Here is a 14771-nt window from a genome sequence, read left to right as displayed (position 1 = left end):
TTTTTTACAAGGCTAAAATTAGGCCATTCATGACATGAACCCTGCTTATTTCTGCCTTTATTAGATAGGTGAGTGCTGAAAATTCTAGACACCCAATATCAGTCAGACCCATTTCTACAAAATAGAAACAATATTTTTAAACAGAAAATAACCTGAATAAGTGCAGTTGAGTAGAAAGTAGAAGATTTATCATAGTCATAATAGCAGTGCCTTGAAGAATTTGTCAGATTTTTCTTTTGAACAAAAAAAATCTATTAAAGAAATGTCTTCAGCATCACTGGTTTCAAACTCTAGATATATGACTGTTATGTTTTTGATATTAAACTGCTAATGTATTGAATTATTCTATAGGTCTATGTATTGATCTTGAAATATATTCACAATAAAACAAGATGTTGGCATAAATCAATTTATGTACTTGATACGTGAGAATTGGTCACCTAGGCATCAAAGTCACATGTTGCCAATAGGTGGCATCAAAGCACTAAGAATAAAATGTAGATCCAAACTGCAGATACTAGTACTGGAGGTTAACACGGAGTAGGCTGGAGCAATGGCATTTTGAATACATGAGGATGGAGATTACTTAAACTTGTAGTAGTAGAACTGAATCACACTCCAACTAAGTCCAGGTCAGTGTAAAATGACTTGTGTTTGTTTAGCTTTGTCTTTATTTGAAGGGACAGTGTACAGAGACATTAAGATCATAAAAACAGAGATGTTCCACACCAGATTAGAGCTAAACAGTGAGTTTCCATCTGCAGTCCCTGATTTACACAAATCAATGATACATTGCAGTTACATTGAGTCAAAAGTAAAAGCAGTTCACACTGTCCACTCTCTGAGCCACACACACAGTATCACATTTTAAAGTGAAGCATGAGCGATTTACAAACCCAGGAGTTTCTCTTATAACAGACACATTAACCACTTGCACAGTTCACTGTTACATCAGTCCATAGATACAAAAACACAATACTTTTACTTGTCTCCTGTTATTGACTCACTACTTTAATTCCTCTCAGTTTTGAAGAATCACAGGTGTGAGGCTAAAAGAGGAGAAAATGTTTTTACATCAGATTTGAAACACATGACTTGCCCCAGTCAATTTTCTCTATGTGCAGAAGAATGAAGAAAAGCTGCTTTTTCATATCATGAATGAGTCAGAGAAGTCTCTCCTCAGATCCACCACAGACACAGAGTCACCTTCCCTCCACACCCCAAACCCAGAAAATAGAGGCTCAGTGAAGGAGGAGCTGAAGGTGTGGAGGTGGAACAGTTCTCCATCAGAGCGGACCTCATAGAAGGACAGAGATCCAGTCTCAGAGTCCAGGAACACAGACACTCGTCTTGAGAAACAGGGGGAGGAGGAGGGGAGGTCTGTGTGTCTGTTGTTGTGATAGAAATAGTAACGTTCACTAAAGATCCTCAGCCTCCAGGACTGATCATTGCCTCCAAACCAACACTCCTCTCTCTCTCCTCTCCGTCTGATTCCTCTGTAACTCACTGATATATCAACCACCACTCCACTCCACTGCACCTCCCAGTAACAGCGCCCCCTCAGGCCAGTGGAGCTCAGGACCTGATAGTAGCCTGTAAATCTGTCCTCATGATCTGGATACTGCTGCTCCTCTCTCACACAGGTCACTGTCCGTTTGTCCTCAGACAGTTTGAGTTTTCTGTGAGCTGTGTTTGGATCCAGAGAAAACTCACAGGAATCTGAGGACACAAACACGTCACATCACTTCTTGTTCCTTGAAATCAGAAAAGTTGTATTTTCTTTACATTTTAAGCTGTAATAATACATATGAAAAGCTATAGAGCAACTAGATGTTACGCAATTCCACCAAACACCACCTAACTCCACACTGGTGTAAAGGAGAATGAACAAAGTTTATTGGAGTTTCAGAGATTGTGGCCAGGGCCTTACATTTACAAATCTCCAGATTAATGAGAGAAGTGTATTTTTCCAACTAAATGGGCAGTATTTTTCTATTGTAGGCCACAATGGTTCCCTCTTGTTCTCTGTCACAGACCTGGGTGTCTGTTTGGACCCTGACCTGGTTTGGTCCAGGACTCTCTTGAACCTCAGAGACTGGCCTCCAGTTGGTGCCCACAGTTATGTTTTTATTATTATTTTATTGTTATTATTATTATTGCTTATGTTTTTATTTGCTTGTATTGTGCTTTTATTGTCTTTCTTATTCTGTAAAGCACTTTGAATTATGTTGTGTACCACGTGAAACACAGTTTGAATAATTGGCTGCTGAGAAATGTCAACTGTAGAAAAACAGTTAAATCAATGATTTCCAGATGTTTATGACATTGACACAAATTATTTATAATTTGTGGTCTGTAAACCATCTGCACATTAGTTAGAGCAGAGTTTTCAACCCTTTTCAGTTGTGACCCACATAATAACAACCAACGGTGTTTGTGACCCCCAAACATAAAGAAAAATGTGTCCCTGCAAAATGGTAAAGTGGCCTAATGTCTAATGTTTAATGACTCACACTTCCTCAGACCTGGGACCATCCACTGTTCTCCAGCAGGATCCAACCTGAAACACACAAGTCCAGTTCAGACCAGACCAGAGACCAAGACCTGGACCAAGCATGGATCAGAGACCCACTGAACCAGGACCCACACCTGAGAGACTGCAGGGGGCAGTGGGGGTCATCCCGTAGAGAGGCCAGGACCTCAGCTGAGGGTCCGGGATGGTTGTAGCTCAGGTCTAGCTCTCTGAGATGGGAGGAGGTGGAGCTCAGAGCTGAGGCCAGAGAAGCCCCGCCCCTCTCTGAGACCAGACATCCAGACAACCTAAAGATACACAGTATTACATTCATGTGGACATACTCAGGCAGTGTATCATGGGAGTGTCTCACCTGAGCGCCTCTAGTCGGCAGGAAGCACTCTTCAGTTCCAAACACAGCTGCTTCACTCCTGAGTCCTGGAGGTCGTTGTGACTGAGATCCAGGTGTGTGAGACTGGAGGAGCTGAGGACTGAGGCCAGAGGACCACAGATGTGAGGGGACAGGCCACAGCATTGAAGACTAAGAAGACAGAGGGACATTAGAGATTACAACAGAGCTTCTCAAAGTGTGCAGCACTCCTGTTTGGGGGGAGCATGAGATGTTAGGGAAATGTGCGCACGTTATGCTTAATTGGTGGCAAACACCCAGTGTCAACTCAGGGTTACTCTCTATGAGAGCAATGGAGGAGTGGAGCAGCCTGCCTCTGTCCCCTGATCCAGGGGCATCGGACTGGGGGGTTAAAGGGTACTGTTTACCAAGGGGCCCTTCACAAAGTCTCTAATAGGCATTTTTCATTAGACGACATGTAGTGCAGGCCCACCAAGACAATTTGTACCCAGGGCCCACACTTTGCTGTTACATCCCTGCCCTGATTTCACACACTGCCTCAGGTTTAGGATGAGCCTTGGCTTTGGCCACTGCACTGTGAGCTCTTTCCCTCTTCCTCCTTTCCTGCAGATCAGCCCCTCTGCACTTTGACCTTGGAGACACTCAGTCTGAGAAAGCCTATTTTACATGTTACAAAGTGGCTTAAGTATAACAAAGTCAATGTTTTGGCGTGGCCATCACTAAGCCCTAATCTTAATCTATGTGCAAGCAAGGAGACCAACAAACTTGACTCAGTTACACCAGTTCAGTCAGAATGGGCCATATTCCTGCCAACTATTAAGAAGCTTATGGAGCCATACAGTTTAAAGGCAATGGCTCCAAATACTAATCAAATGTATGTAAACTTCTGACTTCTGAAAGTAATGAAAAATTCTAGTCTAAAATTATTCTCTCATTATTCTGGCATTTAGCAAATTTTGGTAACCCTACTTAACCTAAAACAGGAAAAGTTCATTCTGATTTCATGTCAGACAGTGAGAACAAAAAAGCCTATGTGTCTTTTTATATAAACATATGTAAATGTCTGATTTCAATTTTATATAGTGCAAACTTTTTAAGTTTTACTTATTTGTACTACAACTTCATCCCAACACCTCCTATGTGGCATTTTTAACTTAAAAAAATCTATTATTACTGATGTAATTTGTTCCTACCAAAATCCAATTTAAGATTTCTACAGTCTGAGGAGAGAGGGACATTAGAGACTAGAACCATGACAAAAGAGTTTAAATACAGTCTGGACTCACAGGGCTTTGGTGGAGGCTTTGACCACTGGCAGAAGATTCAGGAGAGCTGTCTCTGAGCGTTGGTATTTCTTCAGGTCAAACTCCTCCAGGTCTGAGTCTGAGGACAGTAACAGGAAGGACAGAGCCGACCACTGGGCAGGACAACTTAACCTGGAGATCCGTCCTTCTCTCATGTACTGCTGTATCTCCTTCACCAGACTGTGCTCGTTCAGCTCGTTCAGACAGTGGAGCAGGTTCAGGCTTCTCTCTGCAGACAGACCCTTTTCATTCAGCTTCTGTTTGATGTATTTTACTGTCTTCTGATTGGTCCAGTCACTTTCTGTTTGAGTCAGCAGACCCTGCAGCAGGCTCTGATTGGTCGGCAGAGACAGCCCCAGGAGGAAGCACAGGAACAGGTCCAGGTGTCCGTTTGGACTCTGTAAGGCCTGGTCCACAGCAGAGCAGTGCAGAAAACTCAGTTCAGTCTTGTTTTTGAACAATCGAGCAAAAAAAGAAGTTTGTTGAACCTCCAGCAGGTTGACTCCAGACACTGTGAACATCTGATGGACGTGAAGAGCAGCCAGAAACTCCTGCACACTCAGATGGATGAAGCAGTAGACCTTGTCCTGGTACAGGCCTGGCTCCTCTCTAAAGACCTGTGTGAACACTCCGGAGTACACTGAGGCCACTGCAGCGTCCAGCCCACACTCACTCAGGTCACACTCGTAGAAGATCAGGTTTCCTTTCTGCAGCTGCTCAAAGGCCAGTTTTCCCAGAGACCGCACCATCTCCCTGGTCTCTGGAGTCCAGTGAACGTCCACCCCTGATCCCTGGTGATACTTGATGTTCTGGACTTTGGCCTGAACCACCAGGAAGTGGATGTACATCTGTGTGAGAGTCCAGGGCAGCTCTGGTTCCTGTGTCTGTTCCAGAAGCTTCTGTATAACTGTGGAGAGGATCCAGCAGAAGAGCGGGATGTGGCTCATGATGTGGAGGCTGCGGATGCTCTTGATGTGGGAGATGACGGCTGTGGCCTGGTCTCTGAACCTCTTCCTGAAGTACTGCTCCTTCTTTGAGTCAGTGAACCCTCGCACCTCTGTCACCATGAAGACAAACTCAGCAGGGATCTGATTGGCTGCAGCGGGGCGTGTGGTTATCCAGAGGTGAGCGGAGGGAAGCAGGCTCCCCCTGATGAGGTTCACCAGCAGCACATGCACTGAGGTGGACTCTGTGGGGTTGGTCAGTACTGGGGTTCGGCTGAAGTCCAGAGGAAGTCTGCACTCGTCCAGACCGTCAAAGATGAAAAGCAATTGAAGCTGTTGGAAGCTGAAGAGACCTTTGGATAGACTGAAGAAGTGGTGCAGCAGACCCACCAGACTGAACTGTGTGTCTCTGAGCACATTGAGCTCTCTGAAAGTGAACGGAAACAGCAGCTGGAGGTCCTGGTTGGCTCTGCCTTCAGTCCAGTCCAGACAGAACTTCTGAGTCAGCACTGTTTTCCCTACGCCGGCCACGCCCTTTGTTAGCACCGCTCTGATTGGCTCTGGTGAATGTGGGCGGGCTTTAAAGAGGTCTTCACATGTGATGGTGGTCTCTGGAGAAGCCGGTCTCCTGGATGCAGTCTCCATGTGTCTGACCTCATGTTCCTGGTTGACCTCTGAGGCTCCGCCCTCTGTGATGTAGAGCTCTGTGTAGATCTGGGTCAGGGGGGTGGAGTCTCCTGCTTTAGCCACGCCCTCAAACACTCGGCTGAACCTCTGCTGCAGATGCCTCTTCAGTTTATCTCTACAAACTCCAACAGTGTTTCCTGAATAAAAACACAAACAACTGTCAACTCAACCTACTTCTGGTTTGTGAAAAAAACTTCTTCACAAGAATGTCATGAAATAAATTATTCATTTTTAATAGTAAATTTAAAGTAGTATCAGTGAATGGCAGTTAGTGAGATGTAAACACTCTTAATTCTATGTTATGGTAGATTATTCCTACATTATTTACATATTTGATACAATTTGTAGTTCAAAAAACACAAACTGTTTTATTTTTGAAAGGTAATTGTCTCTTGTTTGATGAAAATCCAAGATACAAATTCAATCCAGAAGTGACAGCTGTTTCTCAGATGAATAAATCATCCACCTAATGTACCAGGGTCAAAGTACTTTCTGTGAGCCTAAAACACCTGTAGACTTTTGTTACTGTGAAGTCAAGTCTGGTGTGGTCTGTTCCTCAGATGGACAGAAACAGAGTTCTTACTGTCCTGTAGGCGCTGAGCCAGCTGCTCCTGGTCCATCCTCCTCAGGAAGTCCAGGGTGATGTTCAGAACCGCCTCTCTGCTGCTCTGCTCCTCCTCCTCACTCTCAGAGCATTCTGGGTAATCTGAGGCCAGGAGCCCGTGGAGCCTTTGCAGCTGCTCTTTGACAAAAGTCAGGACGTCCTCCTCCAGACGCTGGAACAGAACAATAAGAGAAGAGATTTAGTCAAAGAGAGTACCTGACGAGCACCTCAGAGAACCCCACACATGCTCCACTTGTGTGGTACTCACCCTGAATATGGCGTCCAGCTGCTCCTTTGTGCCTGGCTCCCTGTAAAACAATAAATTCATCATCATTAATTTATTCCAGACTCATGGTCCATAAATGAACACAATAAGAGACAACAGTAAAACAGGGTTATAAAAGACAGTCAGTGTTTCCATAAAGAGCAGTGGTTCTGCACAGCAGTAAACCTGGGACTCACCAGCATCATCACCACAGAGTTCAGACACTCATTTAGACCACAGATGAATTTATACATCAGGTTTGTCATGAGAGACTGAACTGAAAGGTTTTAAGAAGACTCCCGCACAGTACCTCACTCTTGGTTTAACGTTTCAGTCCAGTGAGATGTTATTGTGATTGGTTGAAGACTCTTAAGGGGGCAGTCTCTTAACTTACATAAGAGGAGCAGAAGGAGTTGACCCCAAAACTGAGGAAAGTCAGAGGGACCAAAACGTTGTATTACTAAAAGTGACCCAAGAGTGAGACAGGGTGTGGGAGTCTTCTTAAACCCTTTCAGTCAGGTGCCTCTCCTCCGTCGCACCTGTCGCTCGGTCAGGTGTGCAGAGTCTACACAGAAACGTTGTCATGAGAGCCTGAAAAGTGTTAACACAAGCCTGACAGAACAGGAGACTGGTACTTCAGTGCCATCATGTACTCTGTGGTCTGCTGGGGCAGCAGAATGTGTGTGAGGGACGCTACTAGACTCAATAAGATCATCAAGAAGGTCGGCCGTGTGTCGGACAGGAGGGTGTTGGCCAAAATCAGGACTATTCTGGACTGTCCCTCCCACCCACTCCACAATGTGCTGGTCAGCTACAAGAGCTTGTTCAGCCATAGACTGTTACTGTCATGCTGCTCCACTAAGAGACAACCCTAACCCCATGAACCCAAACCCCAAACCCCTTACTGCTGCTCCACTGACACAGGACATCATTCCTGTCTGTCACCATCAAACTGCTGAACTCTGAAGTCTCACTATACAATGAATGAATGAAGTTTATTTGAGCAGGTACAAGAAAGAAAGTAAGCGATCACAAACGATCACATTTATCATATAAGATTTGCTAAGCAGAAGTAGATACTTATATTAGCTTACCCCCCATCTTTATCTACAACAAAAGCAACACAGCAGTTGATTACTGACAGAAGCATAAAAAATAAAAAAAACCCATAATAATAATACGTATGAAAATTCCCCATACCAACAATAGATGCACCAGATGCTTGTACCGTTTCTTAATTCACCTTGTGTTATGTGTATGTGTCAATCTTAATTCATGCACATGCCCATACACACCCCGTGTGCGAGGGCATGTGCATGCATGTGTTATGTGTGCATGTCAGTCTTAATCCATACACGTGCCCATACACACCACGCGTGCATGTGCATGCATGTGTTATATGTACGTGTCTGTCTGTGCACATAGATACACACAGATTTGGCCCAGCCAGAATGAACATGATAATGCACTAGTAGTGTACGGTAACAGTAATAGAAACCTAATAAAAATTTACATTTCAGAACTTGTTACCAAACCATAGGTGAGTATTCATAGTTTTGATGATGATCCCTCTTCAGTGACATAGTTTTTACATACATTTACCTTGTACATTCTTTTAAAGTTTACTAATGACACACTGCATTTTAAGCTTTTATCTAGTTCATTCCATAGGTCAACTCCACGTTGTGTAATGAACATACTTTTCAGAGTAGTACGAATGCACTGTTTCTTAAAGTTCATTTGACCCCTCAGATTATATGTATTATCTCTATTTAGGAACATGTTTTGGATATTATTTGGAAGAAGATTGTAACATGCTTTGTACATATTTTGCAGAGTTTTAAATTTAACTATATCTTCAAAGTTAATTATTTTCAGCTTAAAAAACAGTGGATTCGTATGTAACCAGCATTATTGCCTTTTTCTGAAGGATGGAGATATTATTCACATTTTGCTCTTAAACCATCCCACAACCTGGACGATCTCAGTCTCATTGACAGGGCTGAGGAAGAGGGAGCTGAGATTGGAGTTTTCATAGACTTACTGTATTTATGATCTGAGATTTATGATCTGATATTTACCATTTAAAAACCCTGTAACATAAAGAATTACCTCTTGGGGGTGAATAAAAGTAATTCTGATTCTGTTCTGATTTTGAAATGCAGTTGAAAATTTTATAAAAATGAAATACATAATATACTGTAGTGCAGTAGTTTCACGTTGGTGATTTATTCAGGACAGTCCTGGTTCAGAACAGCTGATTCTGAGACCTCTGTACAATCTGTAGAAGACCCTGTGATCCTGTCTCACACTGAGAGTAGCTCCATTAAAACATAGGATCACTGTTTGCACTGATGAAGGATGAACAGCAGGTGACGCTGTCCTCAGAACATGCCCAGAGCTCTGGATTAAGAAGGTTTTACCTCTGGTCTTCAGGAGGAGCTTCTCTAAAGTCTGGAGGATAGGCTTTGGAGCGGTCACTTTTCAGAGACATAGAGCTGGGAGCAGGTTTAGGTCTGGGTTTAGACCCGGGGCCAGGTCCAGGTGACTCCATGTTGTAGGAGCTGGAATCAGAAGAAGAGTCCATTTGAACAAAACATACAGAGATGTGTCCTGTTTAGAAGCTCTGTTCTCCAGATGTGGAGTCACTGTGAAATGTGTCTATGTCCTGCACCCAGAGGTCTGATGGGTCTCTGTCTCCCTCTGCTGGACACTTGTGACTTAACAACTTTTTAAAATATTTTACTTCCTGCACTTTAGGATTATACCATGATTAAACCAGTACCATGCACATCCAAACAGAACTAAACTGGGACTAAATTAAGACTAAATACTGAACTGGTCTCAAACAAAACCAACCAAGTCTACACCAGGTCACAAAAGGATGGATTAAAAACTGATATTTGACATTTGGTCAAACATCTTACCAAATTGTTTGTAGTTTGACCATTTTGAAAATGATTTTGTTTCCTGGTCGGTCATGTGACATTTATAGTTCATTCTAAGCAATCACCTGTAAACAAGGACCAAAGCTTCACAAATTTACATAAGTTATTGTCTTACAAATAGAAATATATGTCTACATCTTTATTTTCTGAATGTCTAAACTGTGCTGTGCTTGTAAATGTCCTGCGTTTTGGATGAATTCTGTGTATTGTGGTTAAAGACAGAAGGCTCCTGTTTAGAAATCAGTGCTATTTCTGTGGAGCTGAACCGAGGACACAGGACAAGTCATTGTTCTATGATTTTATAAATAAATCACAAGAAAAACTCACTGCGTCAGCGTCGTCTCTGAGCAGGTTCTTTACTTTCAGGTTTACTGTCACCTGAGGCAGAACCACACCTGTGACTGAGGTGCAGTATCACTGAGCTCCAGCAGAGGGCGCCACGCTGTTGTTCTTTGAATGGCAGAGGCAGGAGAAAAACAAAGTTTGAACAGTTTTATTGAAGAGTAACTTAGAAATATATCAGTCATCAGAATGAAACAAACAAAAACTGTATAATCCAATCCCAAATCCAATTTAGAGTTAATTAAAGCCTATTACTATTGTTGTTTTTATTATAATAGGTCTATTTTTTCACTTTCTAAATGATTTGTACATTTGTTGGACTCAAGATGATGGTAAAGGGGGGGATCGAGTCCCGCTCGGACCAAGTTCTGTCGTTGTGTCCTTAGGCAAGACACTTCACCCACATTGCCTAGTATGAAAGTGGTGTGTGCTTGAATGATAGGTGGTGGTCGGAGGGGCCGATGGCGCAGATTGGCAGCCTCGCTTCTGTCAGTCTGCCCCAGGGCAGCTGTGGCTACAATAGTAGCTTACCATCACCAAGTGTGGAAATGAATGAATAATGACTATACTGTAGCGTTTTGAGAGGCTTTGACAAGCCTGTAAAGCCCATTACAAGTGTAAGCCATTATTATTAAAGTGCTTATCCATTGGCAGATAATTCCTTGGATAAAATAAAAGTCCAAATGTGTCATCTTTGTGTCCCTCTAAACCTCTTCAGAAAACACTCTTGTTATTGACAAATATATTTTTAAGAAACAAAAACCTTTTCCCTCAGAGTAAAACTTGACTTTTGTATTTTAGCAGCTCTAAACTGTAAGTTACACCTGTGCTATGGTTTTATGACCTGCAACATTTGAACGTTTCTCTGAGGTTGAATCTAACCTGGTCTGATTGTTTTTTTATGAGCAACTTTAGGCTTTAAATATAAATCTAAAAATGCAAAATAACTTCCTCTTTAGAATATATATGTCCATTATGTGTCTAATATTTCATAGTGTATTATATCTGAACGTGCTGTTAATCAAAATAATGGATATGGTTCAGTGACGTAAGCACGCAGCCCAGACGCAGACACGTGACATCTGAAGCGGGAGGTCAAATGTTCCTGATTTAAAAACTTTACTTTGCTGTTTTTAATAATAATATAATAATGCCTTACACTTGTAATGCGCCACAGCTGCCCTGGGGAGACTGACGGAAGCGAGGCTGCCAATCTGCGCCATCACTCTAACCACTGAGCCACTGTTTTTTGCTGTTAAAAACTTAAATTAGGGCAGTGTTTGATCATTAAACTCATACGGATATATCTCTGTTTATTCTGTCAGTTTTCAGAGGGAATTTCATGCTAATTTCCACTGTTTAAGTTGATATTTTAAGAAAACTTATGTGTCTAATATTCCTTGTGGAATATTAGACACATAATGGACATATATATTCTAAAGAAGAAGTCATTTTGCATTTTTAGATTTATATTTAAAGCCTAAAGTTGCTCATAAAAAGAACAATCAGACCAGGTTAGATTCAAATGTTGCAGGTCATAAAACCATAGCACAGGTGTAACTTACAGTCTACAGCTTCTGAAACAAAAGTCAAAGCAGCATTTTCTAGGAATGTTCCATAGTATGGCATTCATTTGTTTTTACTGTTTTAATACGTTGAAAAGCGTGCATTCTTCCTTTGAGCAGCTCGCCTCTTCATAGATCTGACCTATAGTTTGTGTTATTGGCGTCATTATGGAGAAATGTCAGTTTAATAATGCAAAACAGAAGAAACACCAACTCCTGAAGTTCTACTGTGTCTGTGCTTCAGGAGATGTTCTACACTGGACCATCACTGAAGAACTGCAAACATTTGAAATCAATATTTATGTGAGCATCAGTGTAAGGTGAGTGCTTTTATTCACTTTCCCTTAATATCATATTAGTCACATTTTGAGATAAAGTTACATTCAAATAGGCTCAACTCTGAAGATGTTTTGTGATGCTGTTTATTGTGAGTGTCATAGCCCTGTGTGTGCAGAGACATGAACGGAGCACATCTATACAAGCCAAAGCTAAGACTATGTCCTGTTATTTCAACTATGTCCTAACACTGACTCTAGTTTATTTACAACCAACATTAGAGCTTAGTGTTTTCACTTTCTAGAGCTCATTTCTCTGTTATATGGGCTTGTATTTGATAATGAGCTGCTTTATAATTCTGTTGTTTTTTTTTTTTTTTTTTTGTTGTTGTTGTTTTTTTTTATTTTATCTTTATTTATACAGGGGGGACCCAATGAGAGCACTTGGGCTCTCTTTTTCATGGGTGCCCTGTTTAAAATACAACACAAACCAAAAAAACAATCAAAACAAATAAGTCCATAAAAAACATCAATAACAAGTGCAGGTGTGTGTATAAAAGTTTGTTATCAGATTATTAAATTGCAATTGTGTCACCAACGTGTCCAGTTTTGCTTTTCCTTGGAGCATATTCCATTTTTGTGAACAGCCAAAAGCCCTCCTTCCCATCTCAGTTCTGGTGTGGCTCGTCCTTAGCCTTATGCAGTCATGTGATCTGGTGTTAAATGTTCCGGTATCAATAATTAACAAGCAGGTGAGGTATTCTGGCAGTTTTTGAAGTAATCCCTTATAGATAAACTTAATGCAGTGCTGTTCTCTTCTAACAGACAGTGATGGCCAACCCACTTTTTCATAGAGCGTACAGTGATGAGTTTCAAATCCATCACCTGTAACAAAGCGAAGGGCGGAGTGAAATAGTGAATCCAATGGTTTCAAAGCAGAGGCTGAAGTCTGCATATACACCACATCCCCATAATCCAGTACAGATAGGAAGGTTGCTTGCATTTCTTTTCTTTTCTCATTGGGATACAATATTTGTTTCTGTAATAAAATGATAATTTAGATTTTAAACTGTTACATAATTCTGAGATATGTTTTTTAAAGGACAAGTTTTCATCAAGCCAAAACCCAAGATATTTATAAGTGTCGACTCTTTCAATGGATGTACCATTTAGTGTGTAAAGGTTTGTAGCTTGCATGTTACTGAAATGTTTTTTAGAAAAAATCATATACTTAGTTTTACTTGCATTCAAAAACAGCTTAAGATTTATGAGGGAGTTTTGGATTTCATTAAAATCTTGCTGCAGTTTTAAAAGTGCCTGATCAGCAGAAGGAGCAGTTGCATACAAAACAGCATATAAATGTATGTGGCTTTCTTTTAAATTATGACCAATAGAATTAATAAAAATAGTAAAAAGTAGGGGGCCCAAAATTGAGCCTTGGGGCACTCCTTTACTTAAAGTTAAAAAATCTGATTTAAAACCATCGGCTACTACTGCCTGGGTTCTGTTTGAAAGATAATTTTGGAACCAGTTACATGTAGCATTGTCAAATCCAATCTGCTTCAGACGGTTCAGGAGGACTCCATGATCCACTGAATCGAAAGCTTTAGTTAAATCAATAAACAGAGCTACACAATCTTATTTATCATTAAGGGCTGAGAAAATGTCATTTAAAACTTTTGCGGTTGCTGTGACAGTACTATGCCCTTTTCTGAAACCTGATTGATAAGACTTCAAAATGGAGAAATTATTTAAATAACCTGTAACTTGATGTGAAATTAACTTTTCTAAAACTTTTGCAAGACAAGATAATTTAGATATTGGCCGGAAATTATTTACATTTTTAGTTGTCCCACCTTTATGTAAAGGCAAAACATGTGCTGTTTTCCATAATTCCGGTATAATTGCCATTTGAATTGACAAATTAAAAATATGTAAAAGAGGTTGAATTAAATATGGGGCAGCTAATAAAAGAAGTTTTGGATCGAGATCGTCAGCTCCCGTGGACCTCTTTGGGTCTATGGAGCGGAGAGCATTTAAGGCCTCCATGTAACTGAAAGGTCTTAAAGAAAAAATGTGGTTATCTGTCCGAGGTTCAGATTCAACATAATCAAGATCAGAAGGACCGTCATTGTTCAACATATCACATACAGAGATAAAATGTCTATTGAAAGCATCACATATTTCCTCTTTAGAATTTATAATACCGGAATCTAATAAAATATCAGTTGGTAAGGTATAATTGTTAGGTTCAGAGAGGGATCTGATTGTCCTCCAGAACTTAGTTGGATTTCCGTGGCTCTCTATCAATGCAGACATGAAGTAGGATGTTTTTGCCTTTCTAATTGCTGCTAGACATTTATTTCTCTTCTGACGAAAACATGCCCAATCCAACTCAGACCAGGTTGTGTGAGCGGTTTTCCAGGCAGCATTTCTTTCTCTAATTAATTGTGCAGTTTCTGAATTGAACCAGGGATTATTACAATTTTTCATTGTAATTTTTCTTTTAGGCACATGCCGGTCGACAATTTCATTAAATGTGTTAATAAAAAAGTTCAAGGCCATATCAGGGTCAAGGAATGCTGATGTTAACCCGATCTCATTTTTATATAGGTCAGAGATGAAGGCCTGCTCATTGAAATGTTTATATGATCTTCTGACCTTTACACATGGATGCGTCTTTTTCATTTTTGTATTTCGGATACATCCAATTGGACAATGGTCACTCAATTGACAAGACTGTTGACCACTTACATTTCAAATTTGAGGTCAATACCTATAAAAATGAGAGTTTTACAATCATTTTATCATGAGTAAGTCCAGGCCTCTCCACACCTATCCGAATGAAGACATTTGGAGAACGTTTGGAAAAAGTGCAATAACTTTTGAATGTTTCAACCCACAGACATCAGTGAGGCTCTACTAAAAACTCACACTGAGAGGAATCTGTATCTG

General features: G+C 41.0%; 1 protein-coding gene across 1 annotated transcript; it reads right to left on the bottom strand.

Moving 5' to 3' along the window:
- Positions 1-677: 677 nt before the first annotated feature.
- Positions 678-10022, bottom strand: LOC117388894 (NLR family CARD domain-containing protein 3-like). Its single transcript, XM_033986448.2, has 9 exons — positions 9962-10022; positions 9110-9250; positions 6690-6729; positions 6401-6593; positions 4169-5954; positions 2886-3053; positions 2650-2820; positions 2514-2560; positions 678-1719 (listed from the first exon to the last, which is right to left on the bottom strand). The coding sequence occupies exons 2-9, from the start codon at positions 9238-9240 to the stop codon at positions 1148-1150; spliced, it is 3108 nt and encodes a 1035-aa protein (XP_033842339.2). The 5' UTR covers positions 9241-9250; positions 9962-10022; the 3' UTR covers positions 678-1147.
- Positions 10023-14771: the final 4749 nt, after the last annotated feature.

Source organism: Periophthalmus magnuspinnatus, chromosome 21 (assembly GCF_009829125.3).
Source record: "Periophthalmus magnuspinnatus isolate fPerMag1 chromosome 21, fPerMag1.2.pri, whole genome shotgun sequence".
In the NCBI taxonomy this organism is placed as follows: Eukaryota; Metazoa; Chordata; class Actinopteri; order Gobiiformes; family Gobiidae; genus Periophthalmus; species Periophthalmus magnuspinnatus.
Note: the sequence above shows the minus strand (reverse complement) of the source record. Positions and strands in the feature narration are given on the sequence as shown.